The following is a 16,962-nucleotide window of genomic DNA, read 5'->3' as shown; positions in this document are numbered from 1 at the left end:
GAGAGCTGAGGAAAGGGTAGCCCTCCTTATTCACGGATTAATTTCTGTTCGTTTTAAGTTTTAATGTTGCTCCCTAATTTTAGTTGAAAATTTTTTTTTTTTTTTTTAATTTTCGCTTCACGAGTCTTGATCCACTGGATTGCATTTGAAGAAAACACGACAAGATGGGGGTTATGGTTAGTACTAGTTGAAGGAGGTATGGTTAATTCATTAACACTAAAGCCTTTCTTGGTTATGGTTAATACAGAAATTCATATTAAACCAACATTTAAATTCAGAGCACACCCAACACCAAACACTCAACGCCAACACCAAAACACACCCAACTGATGATTCCAAGCTGCCTAATATATTTGAACGTCAGGTTGCAGTTTCTGAATATAGAAGAATGGTGGTTATCCCATTTGAAATAACTTGTACTAACCCTAATAGTTCCAGCTTTCAGCTTATAATGGAGCATTTTAAAATCATTAGATATAAATAGAGGATGCATAAAACCATGCCAAACTATTTATGTTCATGATGTTGATGCGTATGTCATAATTTCTGTCATTAACGCGTATGTAATAACCGTTTAGTATACTTATGATTTGCTGGATTTCATATCTATTATAGGTGTCTAAAGGTCAGGCTGGGGACTAAACATTCTTCTCGCTATCTCCTTTTTTTACAGGTTCAAGAAATATTTAAGAAATTAGTTAAAAATTTATACTAATATTTAAGAACAAAAGATATGAGAAAAGCACCATCACAAAAATCTCCCAAATATAAGCTAAGCAGGAGATCAGCACATTATTTCACCAAAAAAACAAAAAAAAACATCCAAACCCAATCCAAAGACCTGAAAAAACTCCAAGGGGAAACCGAAAAAACTCCATTATTGGCTAAAAATTCTCTAACATTCTTTTTTCCACAGAAGAGGGATTTCTGGATTGATTGGAAAACCCGATTAGAAATCAAATTCTTTAAAAAAATGAAAGCATGTTAAAGGGAATTGATCAGGTGGAATCTTCCGTAAGAAGTTATACAACGGGAATGGAATTGTCCGGAAGTAATTTTACATGGGGTGGGGGTATTTTACGGGGAAGGAACTTTCCACGGATGAGTGTCCTGTGTGGAGAGTGAATTTTTCATGGAGAGGAGGCAGATTTACTAGGAGTATTTGAAAAACGATCAGAAATTATAAAAACAAAACAGGTTTTCTTAACTGAAAGTGAAGAGCAACATTAAAGCTCAAAACAAACAGAAATTGTTCAGACTCTAAAGTTTGACTCTTTGTTAATTTTTTAAAGAATGTCTCCTAAAACACAAGAGCCGTTTCATTACTTTAAGAAACTTTTTGAAAATGCTAAAAAACCTTAGAATGAAGAGCAAGGTATCGAGGTGATGGGGCCAACCCCCTCATGTACGTAATAATTTCTGTTCGTTTTGAGTTTTAATGTTGCTTTCAGTTGAAAAAACTTGTTTTTTTTTTAAATTATTATATAGGGCCGGGGGAAGGTGGCCATGACACCGTAGGAACATAAAAGAAGAAGCAAACAACAGAAAATAAAGATAATTCCAATCAAGCATTTGTGGTTTATGTTGAATAATGTCGGTGGATTTTGAGAGCAAAATAAAAAAAAAATCAAGATGAAAATACTAGCAAATACCCTCACTGAGTTGTAACTATGGATGACTTTTTGAGTTTTGCATTGCATTTTCGTTATTGCTTGGAAGTTATGAAATGTAGTTTTAAATGCTAGTTTATAGACGATCGTCCCAATTTTAAATTTTCTGCCTAATTAATGTCTCCGAAATTTCTGGTTATAATTTTGCTTTTAGGTAATAACTCTATTTTTATGAGCAAAAAGAAGAGTGTTTGTAAAAATAAGGAAGATGGAAACAGACCTCAAGTACGCTTTATTTGTCGTTTTTGACGGTCAACTTTTCGTGTCTCGTTCATCCTTCAGGTCCATCCTTTCATCCTCCAGGTCCCTCCTTCAGGTCCATCCTTTCATTCTCCAGGTCCCTCCTTCAGGTCCGTCCTTTCATCCTCCAGGTCCCTCCTTCAGGTCCATCCCTTCATCCTCCATGTACCTCCTTCAGGTCCCTCCTTTCATCCTCCAGGTATCTCCTTCAGGTCCATCCTTTCATCCTCCAGGTTCCTCCTTCAGGTCCATCCTTTCATCCTCCAGGTCCCTCCTTCAGGTCCATCCTTTCTTCCTCCAGGTCCCTCCTTCAGGTCCATCCTTTCATCATCCAGGTATCTCCTTCAGGTCCATTCTTTCATCCTCCAGGTCCCTCCTTCAGGTCCATCCTTTCATCCTCAAAGTCCCTCCTTCAGGTCCATCCTTTTATCCTCCAGGTCCTTTCTTCAGGTTCATCCTTTCTTCCTTCAGGTCCCTTTTATTGGATGAAAACCCTTGCAGTAACTCTGAGTTTAAGCTTCATTATCCCTTTATTCTAACCATCCTTTGATGCCTGTTTTTTTTTTCATCATCCCAGGTAAATTAGGATTTGTTCGACCTGAACACATCCCTTTATATGTATTTCCTCCCCCCCCCCCCCCATGAAATATATTGTGCGGACTGCTTGTGCCTCTTTCCGTTTGAAGGGCTTAAATCATGAGGATTTAATTTTTTGAATAGTATTAAAGAAATATTTTTTTTATTGTCATTTTCTACTTTTTTTTTTGATTTTAGCAATTGAAACAGCAAAGGGACAAAATAAAACAGTATCAAAGAAGAATAAAAGGAGTGCTTGAAAAGGACAGAGAATTGGCTAGGAAGTTGCTGCAAGAAAATAAAAGAGAGTATGCATTCTTTAGAATTTGGTTATCTCTTATTTATTTTTACTAATTCTACTTTGTACTATTTATAGTATAGAAGCCAGAAAACTATGACTTGATGTTGTAAAACAGGTTACGTTTTCCCTGACTAGGGACATTTACAATCAAATTAGAGTCGGTTCCACAGTATGAATGTGCATGTTGTAATGTGGTTATGTGTTTTAAAAATGGGACAGCAGGACTAGCGCCTTATTGGGAACAATGGCGTCAATGGAGACGGGGGCATATATCCCCTATATTTTTTGTCTTCCCCACCTCCCTAAATTTTGGAAAATTTCGTTCTTGGGGAAAATGTTCATTAAGACCCTCTCTAGATCTTCTTGGTTGGAAACACATTTTGCCCCTACCCCAAAGATTTCCAACCAAGAAGATGGGGTCTTGTGTTACTGTATATATACTTTTAAATTTTGTTCGTTTGATTTTTGCATGCTCTGAAGAGAATATTTTTTTTAAGCCTAGAGATTGCAGGCAGTCAATAGGTGTTATTAAAAGTTGACAAGTAGTTTAGTAAGTATACCCCTTTTTGTCGCACGGCTCGGGGGTGTTGAGACGGAGCTTTCTTAATTTTTTTTTTCGCGGGGAGGGGATTTAAAATTTTTTGCTCTGGAGTTGGGAGCAAAATTTTTTTTTGCTGCCCACAAAATAGTATATGCTATGTTTTTTTCTTCGTATGCCTCCAACCCCACAGGCTCTAGTGCGGCAAAACATTTTTAGTAAATTTTGTAATCCCCATGCGTGTTGTATGTTGATGCTGCCAAATACAACATCCAAAGCTGGACAATGATTTTAGTTTGCTCAAACCCAAAGGCAAAAGTGCTTTCACGAAAGTAAATTCTGTTTTTTTATCCTAACTTTTTGGCGAAGCTTAATATTTGTACCTTTCTCATATAGGGACGCCAGTAGGGGGGGGGGGGTATCACCATGGATTGTTTCTCCGTCCCCCCGCCTCAGACTTAAAGGATACTTTTTTTGTATTTGCATTAAAAAACATCTCTTTTGGTATATTTATTAACTAGTATTTTTTTTTATATTTTCATTGGTAAAAAAAAACAAACAAAAAAACAACAAAGTTACCCCACCTAAATCTCGGAAAATAAATTTTGCGCTCCCCCCCCCCCCTACGTTTTCGTAGTTAATTAATTGTTAGTAGTGAAATATCTTCGTATTACATGCAGAACCTCAACATTTTCTAAAGTAACTGCAGAAAAATATTGCAAAGAGAAACAGAAATCGCACATTCAGAATTCTATTTCTGTATACTTTACTAAAATCATGGATGTTCTATATTTATCCATAAATGACTTCCTAAAATCCCCACCTGTGAATGCAATAAGAAGAATATCCAGGATTTTAGATAAGTAGCCAAAGAACCTGTCGGTGACACAAATGAAAAGAAAAATAAAACCGTTGCGTTAATTGTTTTGCGAGCACCAAAGAACAAATAATCCTCCTTGCCTCAAAATTTTGAAGTCTATTGGAAGAGTAGCTCTGGCAAACTCCATTGGATTGTTTCTGGGTTTCTTTAATTGATGCACTTTTCCATCTTCTTCTTCTTTATTTTTTTTTTATAAATATAAGAACTAAAAAAATGAAGCCTAAAAATATGAAAAAAGTATTACTAAACCTCTTTAATGTAACTTGATGAAAAGGTATTTGCCTTTTTCTAAACTATATAAAAATACTGTTACTCTGCCAAGTCGTGAGTAAGCGCTCAGGTTTCCTTCGGTTGTTCCTAAATTCGCTGGGTTGGTCCAGGATTTCCCGAATTAAAACTAAGTTCTCCTAAATCTCTTTGGAATAGTACGTTTGTCAATACACGAACCTAAGTGCGAAATATTAAGCAATAATTTCCCCTAGCGTTGATTTTGGAAAGATTTAAATAAAAAACGCAATTCTAATCCTGGGAAATCAGGGATTTTCGGGGTAGAAGCACATGTTTTAGTTATCTTACGTGCTGGAACTGGTCGTTTGGAGCCCGGTTTTACATCCTTTTCTTATGTGCTGAAACCGTGCCGGATCACAAGGAAGCGTGAACCATAGTAGATTATGTCGTTCCATAAAATAATATAAATACAAAGTTGAAAGCTACATTTAAATGATTATTGAAGGCATTTGTCGGCCTTACATATTTGGATCTATAAATGACCTAAAATTGCTTCCCAACCCATAGTTTTTATTCGTTTTATTTTCATTTACGCAAGTTTCAATAATTCCTTACCGGATTGTCTGTTATCATTTAGTAATGGATAGTCAGCTAGATGGTATTAAGCGAATAGTTTAGGATATTGAATTTATCCAAGTGGAGGTTTCGAAGAATCTGAAAAAAGGCAACACCGAGATTTGAATAATAAAATTGGGAAATAAATGTTTCGCTGTTAGGCTTCTTGCCCCATCTACGTAGTTCGAATTAGAAGATTTTCCGTGGGTTCACTGGGTGCTTATTAATGCATGCTATGGTATTTTGTACTATAGGCTATGTTACTATAGGTTATGTACTATAGGCTATGTTTATGTGCCCTACGAGCTTTAGTACAGTGAATTATAGGAGTGTAATATTAAGGAGTAACAGAGTCAATATTTTGCAGTGCCAGTCCAACCATGAGCGACACAGGTTAAATAAAAACAAAAGCCAAAAAACTTTGAGTGACTCTTGCTTTAATGCTTTCATCTACGTCATTCACTTAACATATTATTAGTAATTAAAATATTTGCAGTTACTAGATGATGTTTGGCTTCAAGGCTGTACACAGGATTTTTTTTTCGGAGGGGGTTTTACTCAATGATTTTTTTTCGGGGTGGGGGGGGGGTGTTTACACAAAAAAACCTCAAAAAGGCATACAAAATTTGTTTATATCTATTTTGTTACGTTTTTATGAGTCAAAACACCATTTCGGGGGGGATCAAATAATCCTACCCCTCCCCCCTCCTCTGGGTACGGCCTTGCTTTTCTTTAGTATTCTGGAATATTTTGAACTGTCTTTTTTAACGATTAAGCTATGTTTTTTTTTTAACGCCCTTATTAATTCTTATACAACATACATATTAAGAACTTTGAATGATAGTTTAAGTTTCTTTATGATGTTTTTAATATCAAATTCATCTGAAACTGTTATTAATTTAAAATAATGCCTATTTTCACTACTCTTATATTGTCATTGATGACTGTGGTGACTTTTAAAATAGTACAGCTCTGGGGAGACAATTTTTGCTTTAAAACTCCTAAGTGTGCCATCTAATAATGCCACACGGCATTACTAGACGCCACACGGCATCCCTTAATGTAAGATGACCTATAATGTCATCATCCTTTAACGTCATAATTACCGTTAAAGGTCATCCTTTAATGCTCTAAGACTAGTTCTCTATTTTGACTATCTGATTTTAATTTAATTGACTACATTGATTGAAAATTTTCCAAGCTAATGAAAATAATTCATCAAGTTTCGATCCAAACTTGGACTCTAATATTAGAACTGGTGTTATTAGTTCATTTGATAAATGTGTTCTCCTCTCAGATAGCGGAATATCAAATATGGACGCCAAGAGCTGGACTGATAACCAGTAACTTTCGCTAGTTGACTCTGAATCAGCTCAACCTCTCTTGCTGCCTCACCCTTTTCAACACAAAGCTTCTATGAAAAATAAGGAATGGAGATGGAGTATCAAGCGTAAAAGATTTTCTAGGAAAAGTTTGCTAATTTACTGGCAGATTATTAGCATCCAGCTGATTTTTCCGTGCCTCAGATAATATGATCGCGATTATGGCACCCCTTCTAAACGAAGTGACGGGGGACAGAACACATAGAGGCCACATCATTCTTTACTTTGACTTGTGTATTTCAACCATTTTTTTTTGCATGCTACAGTTGGACGTGACATTCCAATATCCATTATCGATGTCCGATATCGATGCACCGTTGAATGTCTCTGCAGAAAAAAGAAAACTAAAAAACACTCTCGCACTTTCAAAATTAATAATTCGAAGAATAGGATTCTTGAAGAATTTTTGAAAAGGTTACTGAAATCTGATGAATTAGTTCAAATTCTCGATGTAGATTCATTTATACATATTCAATGGACATATAAATATCATATGTACATATTCAATATACATATTATGTATACATGTTCAATATTCCATAGACAATACATATTCAGTTTTTACTGTTGTGAACAGAAACCTTAGAAGTCTTATTTCTGAAGTTCTAATGTCGTTACTTGCTTTCATTTGAAAAAAAAATTCTAATTTATGATCTTTTTCAAATCTGGCCTAGACCTATGCAAGATGTGATGAGATTGCTCTCCGCTGATTCATCTCAGCACTACAGTAATACCCTGTTACAGTTTCGAATGTTACAGTTACAGTTAGTCTTCATAGAAGACTGTATCAGGCTGTTGAAAAGCTTTCAAAAACATTTGCTGCTACATAATCTACTTGTTTATTTTAACTATGTAATGTTTTATTCAAGCGATTAAATTAATTTTTCAGACGTGCAAAAATACTACTGAAGAAAAAGCGATATCTGGAACAGCTGACAGAAAAAACGGATAACCAGCTAGATGGCATTGAGCAAATGGTTCAGGATATCGAATTCAGCCAAGTTCAAGTGGAAGTATTGAAGAATTTAGAAAAAGGCAACGCTGCATTGAAAAAACTTCATGATGTTTTTTCTATGTCAGATGTGGAGAAGATTATGGACGAAACTAGAGAAGGAATTGAAAAGCAACAGGTAAGACCCCCCCCCCCAAAATTTTTTTTTTTTTAGAAAACTTGGTAAACCTAAAATTGAGAAAATGAAAAAGCAAAAATTAAGTTTGTAAAAGTACAATAAATAGTCGAGTTTCTAAACCAATGTTTATTTTTCAGAAGCTCCCCGAAATGTCGCGTTGTGGATAAATAATCTTACCTAATCGAAGGCCTACGAAATTTGACGCTCTAATTTGAAGATACTTTAGTTTTACACTTATATAATTTAAGTAAAATCATAGCCATAATACAGCTCATGTAAAGTTGCGGCGAAAGTAATTGCACTAGACACACAATTTCAAGCTTGATTTGAAAGCTGGAATATGTGCACATTTGAAAAAAATTAGAATGTTAAAAATATATTTGAAATCATATTGAAAATATATATATGAAAATGTAATAGGCTATTATTAGCTCATTTGGCTATTGGAATCATTTTCTGACAGGTCGAAATTAAAAAAAAATCGTTATTTTTGTATTTTAGCTGGTGTTTTTAAATTAAAGACTTAAATTTAAAAATCATGTTGGTGCTTCTTTTCAACGTTACATTAGCGATAATATCCTCCAGAGCCATTGATGCCACATATGGCGCATATTCTTAATTTCAATCGATGTTTCAGTTGCTAAAAACGTTTCACAACAATTAACACCGATCTCGGAATTAAAAACAACAGGTCAGACTTAAAATATAAAATAAAAGAAAATGGAAAAGAACTTAAAATTGAGAATTTAAAAAAGCAAACCTTAAGTTTGTAAAAAAAACGCCTTCCCAAGGCCAGAACATAATTTGCACTTTACTGAAACAAATATAAATGTTTTTACTTTTATAACTTTAATAAATCATATAATATTAAGATTTTGATTACTAAATATCAGTATATGTAAATTAAACTGACAATGCGCATTCATTTGTATTTTTTCAGTCAAGTGCAAATTTTTTTCTGGCCTTGGGAAGGCATAGAGGTTTTGAGCCCAACTTCTGTTAATTTCTGCTCGTTTTGAGTTTGACTCGGTTATTTATTGTAATTTCTGTTCGTTTTGAGTTTCTTTTATTTATCGATGCTGATTTGTGTTAGTTTCACTCTTGGTAGATTATTTGATTTTATTTTTGCACATTTTTTGTTTATGGAGTTCTTTACTTTTCTTTGAAAAACTTATTTTGTGGAAAAACTTTTTTTTTAATTAATTTCTGTTCGTTTTATATTGACATAGTCTTTTCAGAGAAAAAAGAAAATAATACTTTAAATCCTTTCGTTTTTTTAATAAGATTTATAGTTTGGCATGCTATTTGCATGCAGGAGAAAATTTTTCAGCAATGTTTAACAACATATACCCTGTTAAAAATCTGAACAAAAATAGAAGTGTAATTTAGTTTCATACATCGTCTAGTTGACCTGAATTGGAGAACTTGATACCATTCGCAAAAAAGTCTGTATACTTTCTTTGATAGCTTGGATACACTTACGCTATTTTGATTTGGTTAAATATTAAGAGCAGAAGCAGCGCCAAAAGTTTCAACATAAAACACTCAGTGGTTCTTGGGATACTGCTGAGATGCCTTATTGGGAATTAGCTTTAACACAGTGCATTTTGATTTAATCTTATGGCAACATTTAGTTTTTAAACAAAGTCAAATGGGATGGTGGGCGTGGGAGGGGGATTAGTTTCCCTCGAATCACTTTCAACTATCAAAAAAAGCATCAGCCTTTTCTATTTTCAATCGAATGAGCCCTTTTCGAAGTTCCTGCGACAACTCCTTCGATACAAAGTGCCCTGGTCTAAACAACAAAAAAAAAAAATAATACATTACACCCACATCGATCTAAACTATAAAAATGCCAAGCTGTCCAATCGCTTTCGACTATTAAAAAGGACACTAGGACTTTCGATTTCCAATCAAATGAGCCCTTTTTGAGTTTCTACGACAACACTTCCTATAAACCCCTTATATAAATTACAACTCTTACCCTAAGGGCTGTGAGGGTGGTTGTCATCCTCTAAGACCTAATTTTAGAACTTTCAACTACGTCAAACAAAATGGCTATCTCAAAATTTTGATTGGATGTGCCTGGGAAAATGGTGGGCGTGAGAGGGGTGTTAGTCTTTCTCCAATCATTTCCAACTATTAAAAAAGGCACTGGTCCTTTCAGTTTCCAATCAAATGAGCCCTTTTGAAGTTTTTACGACAACGCTTTCAATAAAAACTTATATGCCCCCAGGAGAAATCTTACAACCCGCGACCTGAGGGCTGGGGGGTTGTCATCCTCACAGACCTAAGTTACATAACTTTCTACTACGTTTAACAAAATAGCTATCTGGAAATTTTGATTGGATGTGTTTGGGGGAATGATGGGAGTGAGAGGGGGGCTAGTTACCGTCCAATCACTTCCAACTATTAAAAAGGGCACTAGCCCTCTCAATTTCCAATTGAATGAGCCTCTTTTGAAGTTTTTATCATAGAGTCTCTATCATTAAAAACCTTATATGCCCCCAGGGCATAACTTACAACCTCCGCCCTGGGGATTCTGGGAGGTTTGTCATCCTTAAATACATAATTTCCAGAAGTTTCAACTATGTTGAACAAAATGGCAATCTCTAAAATTTGATTGAATGTGTTTGGAGAAATAGATGGCGTAAGAGGGAGGGTTAATTAATCTCCACTAAGTTCCGACTATTAAAAAGAGCAATTTCAATTTCCAATCAATTGAGCCCCTTTTGAAAATTCTACAACAACTTTCTATATAAACTTTATATGCCCCCAGGGCAAAACTTACAACACATGCAGTGAAAGCTCTGAAGGGGTTAAAATCCTAAAAGACCTAATTTCCAGAACTTTCGAATATGTTGAACTAAATGAATATCTCAAAATTTTTATTGGATGTGCTTGGGGAAATGGTGGGCGTGAGAGGGGGGTTCTTTGCCCTACAATCACTTTCGACTACTAAAAGGGCAATAGCTCTTTCAATTTTCAATTTAATGAGCCCTTTCGGATGTTTTTACAACATCAATTTCAATAAAAACCTTACATGCTCCCAGAGCATAACTTAAAACCCTTCCCCTGAGGGTTGTGGGGGGGGGATGGGTTGTCATCCTTAAAGACCTAATTTCCAAAAGTTTCAACTGCGTTGAATAAAATTGCTATCTAACAATGTTGATTGTATGTTTTTGGGAAAAGGTTGGCATGACAGGGGGGCGAGCTGCCCTTCAATCACTTTTGACTATTAAAAAGGCCATTAGACCTTTAAATTTCCGATCAAATGAGCCCTTTTTCAAGTTTGTAGGACAAACCTTTCAATAAAAACCTTATATGCCCCCAGGGCATAACTTATAACCCTTGCCCTGAAGACTGTGGAGGGAGTGTCCTGCTTAAAGATATAATGTCCTGAACTTTAAACTTCGTGGAACAAAATGGTTATCACAAAATTTTGATTGGATATGTTCGGGGAAGTGATGGGCGTGGAAGGGGTGTTAGTTGTCTTCCAATCAATTTTGACTATAAAAAACGACACTAGCCATTTCAATTTCCAATCGAATGAGCCCATTTTAAAGTTTCTACGACGCAACTTTCAGTAAAAACCTTATATGCCCCCAGGGTGTAACTTACAACCCTTGCCCTGAGGGCTGTGGGGGCGTGTCCTCCTCAAAAACATAATTTCACAACACTGAACAAAATTGCTATCTAAAAATTTTGATTGGATGTGTTTGAGGAAAAGGTGGGCGAGAGAGGGGGGCTAGTTGCCCTTAAATCACTTTCGACTATTACCAAGGGCACTAGACCTTTGAATTTCAAATCGAATGAGCCTTTTTTCAAGTTTCTACGACAACAATTTCAATAAAAGGGAATATGCCCCAAGGGAATAACTTATAACCTTTGCCCTGAAAATGGTGAGCGGAATGTCCTGCTAAAAGGTTTAATTTCCTGAACTTTAACTGCGTGGAACAAAATGGCTATTTCAAAATTTTGACTGGATGTGTTTGGGGAAATGGTGGGCGTGGAAGGGGCCTTCCAATTACTTTCGACTATTAAAACGGGCACAAGGCATTTCAATTTCTAATCGAATGAGCCCTTTTTGAAATTTCTGCGACAACGCTTTCTATAAAATCTTTATATGCCCCCAAGGCATAACTTACATTCCTTGTCCTGAGGGCTGTGAAGGGTTGTCATCCTTAAAGACCTAATTTCCAGAACTTTAACTACGTTGAAAAAAATGGCTATCTCAAAATTTTGATTGGATGTGTTTGGGTAAAAGGTGGGCGTGAGAAGGGGGGTTTTACCTTCCAATCACTTTCAACTATTAAAAAGGGCACTAGCCCTTTGAATTTCCGATCAAATGATCCTTTTTTGAAGTTTCTACGACAACGCCTTCTATAAAAATCTTATATGCCCCCAGGACATAACTTACAACCCTTGCCCCGAGGGTTGTGGGGGAGTGTCCTCCTCAAAAACATATTTTCTTCCTGGAAATCAACTACGCTGAGCAAAATGGCTATCTCAAAATTTTGATTGGATGTGTTTGGGGAAATGGTGGGCGTGGAAGAGGTGTTAGTTGCCTTCCAATCACTTTTGACTATTAAAAAGGGCACTAGCCATTTCAATTCTCGATCGACAGAACGTTTTATGAAATTTCTGCGACGACACGCTAAGTAAAAACCTTATATGTTCCCAGGGCATAACTTACAACCCTTGGCCTGAGGGCTGTAGAGGAAGTGTCCTCCTCAAAAACATAATTTCTATCTGGAAATCCACAAATCTGAACAAAATGGCTATCTAAAAATTTTGATTGGACATGTTTGAGGAAAAGGTGGGTGAGAGAGGGGGGCTAGTTGCCCTTAAATCACTTTCGACTATTAAAAAGGGCACTAGACCTTTGAATTTCCAATCGAATGAGCCCTTTTCAGGTTTCTACGACAAAGGTTTCAATAAAAACTTATATTCCCCCAGGGCATAGCTTACAACCCTTGCCCCGAGGGTTGTGGGGGAGTGTCCTCCTCAAAAACATATTTTATATCTGGAAATCAACTACGCTGAACAAAATGGCTATCTCAAAATTTTGATTGGATGTGTTTGGGGAAATGGTGGGCGTGGAAGGGGCCTTCCAATTACTTTCAACTATTAAACAGGGCACAAGCCATTTCAATTTCTAATCGAATGAACCCCTTTTGAAGTTTCTAAGACATCGCTTTCTATAAAAACTGTATATGCCCCCAGGGTATAGCTTACAACCCTTGTCCAGAGGGTTGTGAGGGGTTGTCATCCTCAAAGACCTAATTTCCAGAACTTACAACTACGTTGAACAAAATTGCTGTCTAAAAATTTTGATTGAATGTGTTTGGGGAAAAGGTGGCCGTGAGAGGGGGGTTAGTTGCCCTCCAATCACTTTCAACTATTAAAAAGGGCAGTAGCCCTCTAGTTGCCCTCCAATCACTTTCGACTATTAAAAAGGGCACTAGCCCTTTGAATTTCCAATCGAATGAACCTTTCTTGAAGTTTCTATACGACGCCTTCTATAAAACCCTTATATGCCCCCAGGGCATAACTTAAAAACCTTGCCCCGAGGGTTCTGGGGGAGTGTCCTCCTCAAAAACATATTTTCTATCTGAAAATCAACTACGCTGAACAAAATGGCTATCTCAAAATTTTGCTTGGATGTGTTTGGGGGAATGATGGGCGCGGGGGGGGGGGGACTAGTTGCCCTCCGATCACTTTCGACTATTAAAAAGGGCACTAGCCCTTTGAATTTCCAATCGAATGAGCCTTTTTTGAAGTTTCTACGACAACGCCTTCTATAAAAACCTTATATGCCCCCCGGGCATAACTTAAAACCCTTGCCCCGTGGGTTGTGGGGGAGTGTCCTTTTCAAAAACATATTTTCTATCTGGAAATCAACTACGCTGAACAAAATGGCTATCTCAAAATTTTGATTGAATATTTTTGGGGGAATGATGGGCGTGGGGGGGGGAGGGCTAGTTTCCCTCCAATAGCTTTTGACTATTAAAAATGGCATTATCCCTTTTAATTTCCAATCGAATTAGCCTTTTTTTAATTTTCTACGACAACGCCTTGTATAAAAACCTTATATTCCCCCAGGGCATAACTTAAAACCCTTGCACCGAGGGTTATGGGGGAGTGTCCTCCTCAAAAGATATTTTCTATCCGTAAATCAATTACGCTGAACAAAATGGCTATCTCCATATTGTGGTTGGATGTATGTAGGGACAGGGTTGGTCTGGGGGGGGCTATTTCCCCTTCAATAACTTCCGACTACCAAAAAGAGCACAAGCCCTTTGAATTTCCAGTCGAATGAGCCCTACTTGAATTTTTTATGACACCTCTTTCTATAAAAACCTTATATGCCCCAAGGGCATAACTTAAAACCCTTGCCCTGAGGGTTGTGGGGGAGTTTCCTCCTCAAAAACATATTTTCTATCTGTAAATCAACTACCCTTAACAAAATGGCTATCACAAAATTTGGATGGGTTGTGTTGGGGGCATTTCGGGGCGTTGGGGGGGGGCTAGTGGCCCTCCAATCACTTTCGACTATTAAAAAGGGCACTAGCCACTCCAATGAGCAATCTAATACGCCATTTTTGAACTTTCTACGACGACCTCTTCTGTACGAAGGGCCCGAGCATGGAGAAAAAACAAAAAAAAAACAACACATTGTGCCCACATCGTTCTTTACTTAGACTGCGCTAGCGCGCTGCCTATGATAATCTGGAATAAAGAAAACAAAAATTATCACAGCCCCATTATGACGTCGAGAAAAACTTCGTATAAACAGTTTTACACAGCCGTACATTAAATTAATGTCATAAATTTAACATTAAATTAAAACCGTTCATACATAGCCAAGGCTTGTAAAGGGGGATTCCGGAAGTTTTACAGGTTGAGAATTTTTCTGACTTAACGTGAAGCTCGGATAAAGAGGGTGTTCGAATGGCCAATACACTACCATACAAAAATGCCAATACATTTTCGTGTCTGTTCCCCCAGCTTGAGAACAAGATTTGTTTCAGCTTAAAAGTTCTATATCTTTCGATTCACAGTTTACTGCTTCCTATTCAAGTTTAATACTGATAAGTAGTTTTCACATTGCTAACTGAACTATAAAATTGCTGGATAATTTCTGACTGTATTTTAGGCATTATACAGTTTTTAACACTGTTCTATTTCATGTAGAATTCGGTTCTATATCAGTTCTAATTCACGATAAAATTTAGTGCTCTAGAATTCATTTCATTTCAAGTCCCCTTGGTATTTTAATACCAAATTTTCAATAGCAACTTTGTATAGAGTTATCGTTGATCTAAGAGTCTATATAAAACTATAATAGTCCATTTTTGCTTTAGGAAATAGACGACTTGCTCTCAGGGAACTTAACAGAGGATGACTTAGCTGCTGTTGAAGACGAGTTGAATGAAATTATGAAAGCGGACTTACCCCAAGTAGAAAACCTTCCAGAAGTTCCAATGGAAGAACCAACACTGCCACACGTTCAACTGGGAGAGCCAAGCTGCGGTTTAAGCCTCGAGTTAGCCCACGAAAAAAGGATCACGGATTCTGCAAATTAGGGAGATTATACACAAATCGTGGAGAGCAGATTTAGTCTAGTGAAAATTCACGTTTAAGGCGATTAAAAAAAAAGAAACATACCTTCCTCTCCATTCAAACTAAAAGCCATTCTGAACCTGTAACTGGGTTTTATTTCAGTGCTGAAATAAATAAAATGCTGTTCTTTTTTAGTTTATTAGTGCTATTCTGGCAAATTCCCCTAGTGTATAATTTCCCCTGACAAGTTCACACCCTGAAAACTTCCCTCTCCATGTAAAATTCCCCTGTGAAAAAAAAAACAGCAGAAAATTTGATTTTACCTTTTATACTATTATAAAAGGTAAAATCCTTATTACCATTATTTTCCAAGTAACACAAGATAGTATATCAATTAATATGTGACTATAAAAAAAAGTGGAAGTAATTTTCGCTCTGAATCTTGACACTGGGAACAAAGTTTTGATTATGGGGCGCAATGCTTGTTTAACATTCTGCCTAATTTCTTGCAAAATCTTTTCAAATAATTAGTTCGTAATGATGTACTGTAATGGCATGCCTAAACAAAGAGACCGCGCAGTCTGTGGCGGTCAAATAAATAGTTAGTAATGGTGTGCTGTAATGGCATGCCTAAACAAAGAGACCACGCAGTCTGTGGCGTGCTAACGCCGATTTCTCCTACTTTTTTTGAAGTCGGACACCCTTTACAGAATAAATTGTGCCCCGCTCTTACTCCTCGTACCAGATAAGTACATTAAACGGATTAGTGTCCAAGTCTACTCCTAACAGTTCAATTAACATAGGCCGATTAAAACGTAACAACCCTTGAATTTAATCTTCTATTACACATAGCAAGTGTTTTTTCGGGGGGGGGGGGAGTGGAAGAGGAATAATAAATAATTGGTGGGTGAGGGGGGGGGGCAAATAAAAAAAAGACTTTTTTTTGATAATTGCAACAAGAAGCTCAAAATCCAAAAAAAAATTAAAATTTGAGCGTACTTTTCTTCACAACAACTTTTTTTCTTCCTTTTTCTTTAGGGTGCGATAATTGAACCATCAGAATTATCTGGCAACACAACCACCTAATAAATACTAAAAGTATCGTAACCATTTTTTTTATATGTTAATCGCTAAAATTATGTAATATTATAATATTATTGTTTGATCTTTTATCAGTCGAACCTTTAACTGACAACACTGCTTTGGTAAATCACGCCACTATATGAAGGTGTATTTTCAAGCACTTAAAAAGAGAAATATTCAATATTTATTCAATATTCAAAATTCTTGGTCAACCTTCTTAAGGCCATAGGCGGGCGTGCCTTGTTTGCCTCTCATTACAGGCAATCTAACGGTCTTATGTCAATTTTAAGTTCTTGGTCAGTATGCCTGAGGCTTTAGGCAGGCATGCCCTTCCAAAAAGTAACAAACCAGTATGTTTCCAATAAGAGAGACATGCATACTCCCACTATTTACCCGTGCCCCAGCCATTTAAACATTTGCGTCGAAAATACTTGGACTATCTGTCTTGGCTTTTCTCTGTCTACAATTGGCCATGTCTTGATGCAACCTATGCAACCTACTGCAAAATACTTGATAACTTTAATTTAAATATTCAATTCAAAATATTCAAAATATAATTCTTTATTTTAAAATTCATTTCTCACGAGAAAAATATAGCTGTGGTTAAGGTAGGAAGTGAGGTAATTAGCTGATTAGGTGTTAAATCAAGAGGTAAGCAGGGAGGTGTCCTATCCTCTATAGATAATTTTGACCTACTTTGTGCTAAAGAACGCAGCGTGGGCTATGGGAGAGCATGGAATCAAATATGAAGGT

The 16,962-nt window shown here is 36.5% G+C and overlaps 1 protein-coding gene across 1 annotated transcript in view; it reads left to right on the top strand.

Annotated features, from left to right (window-relative positions):
• Positions 1-15,149, top strand: part of LOC148941920 (uncharacterized) — a 20,260-nt gene extending 5,111 nt beyond the window's left edge. The window contains exons 3-5 of the mRNA XM_089103179.1: positions 2,685-2,794; positions 7,320-7,560; positions 14,928-15,149. Of these exons, the coding sequence (XP_088959305.1) occupies positions 2,685-2,794; positions 7,320-7,560; positions 14,928-15,149 (573 nt within the window). The remainder of the gene's footprint in view (positions 1-2,684; positions 2,795-7,319; positions 7,561-14,927) is intronic.
• Positions 15,150-16,962: the final 1,813 nt, after the last annotated feature.

The sequence above is a fragment of the Artemia sp. Qi Xiang Cuo genome, chromosome 17, assembly GCF_049724085.1.
Source record: "Artemia sp. Qi Xiang Cuo chromosome 17, ASM4972408v1, whole genome shotgun sequence".
Lineage (NCBI taxonomy): Eukaryota > Metazoa > Arthropoda > Branchiopoda > Anostraca > Artemiidae > Artemia > Artemia sp. Qi Xiang Cuo.
The sequence above is the reverse complement of the archived record's forward strand: the minus strand, read 5'-3'. Positions and strand labels throughout refer to the sequence as shown.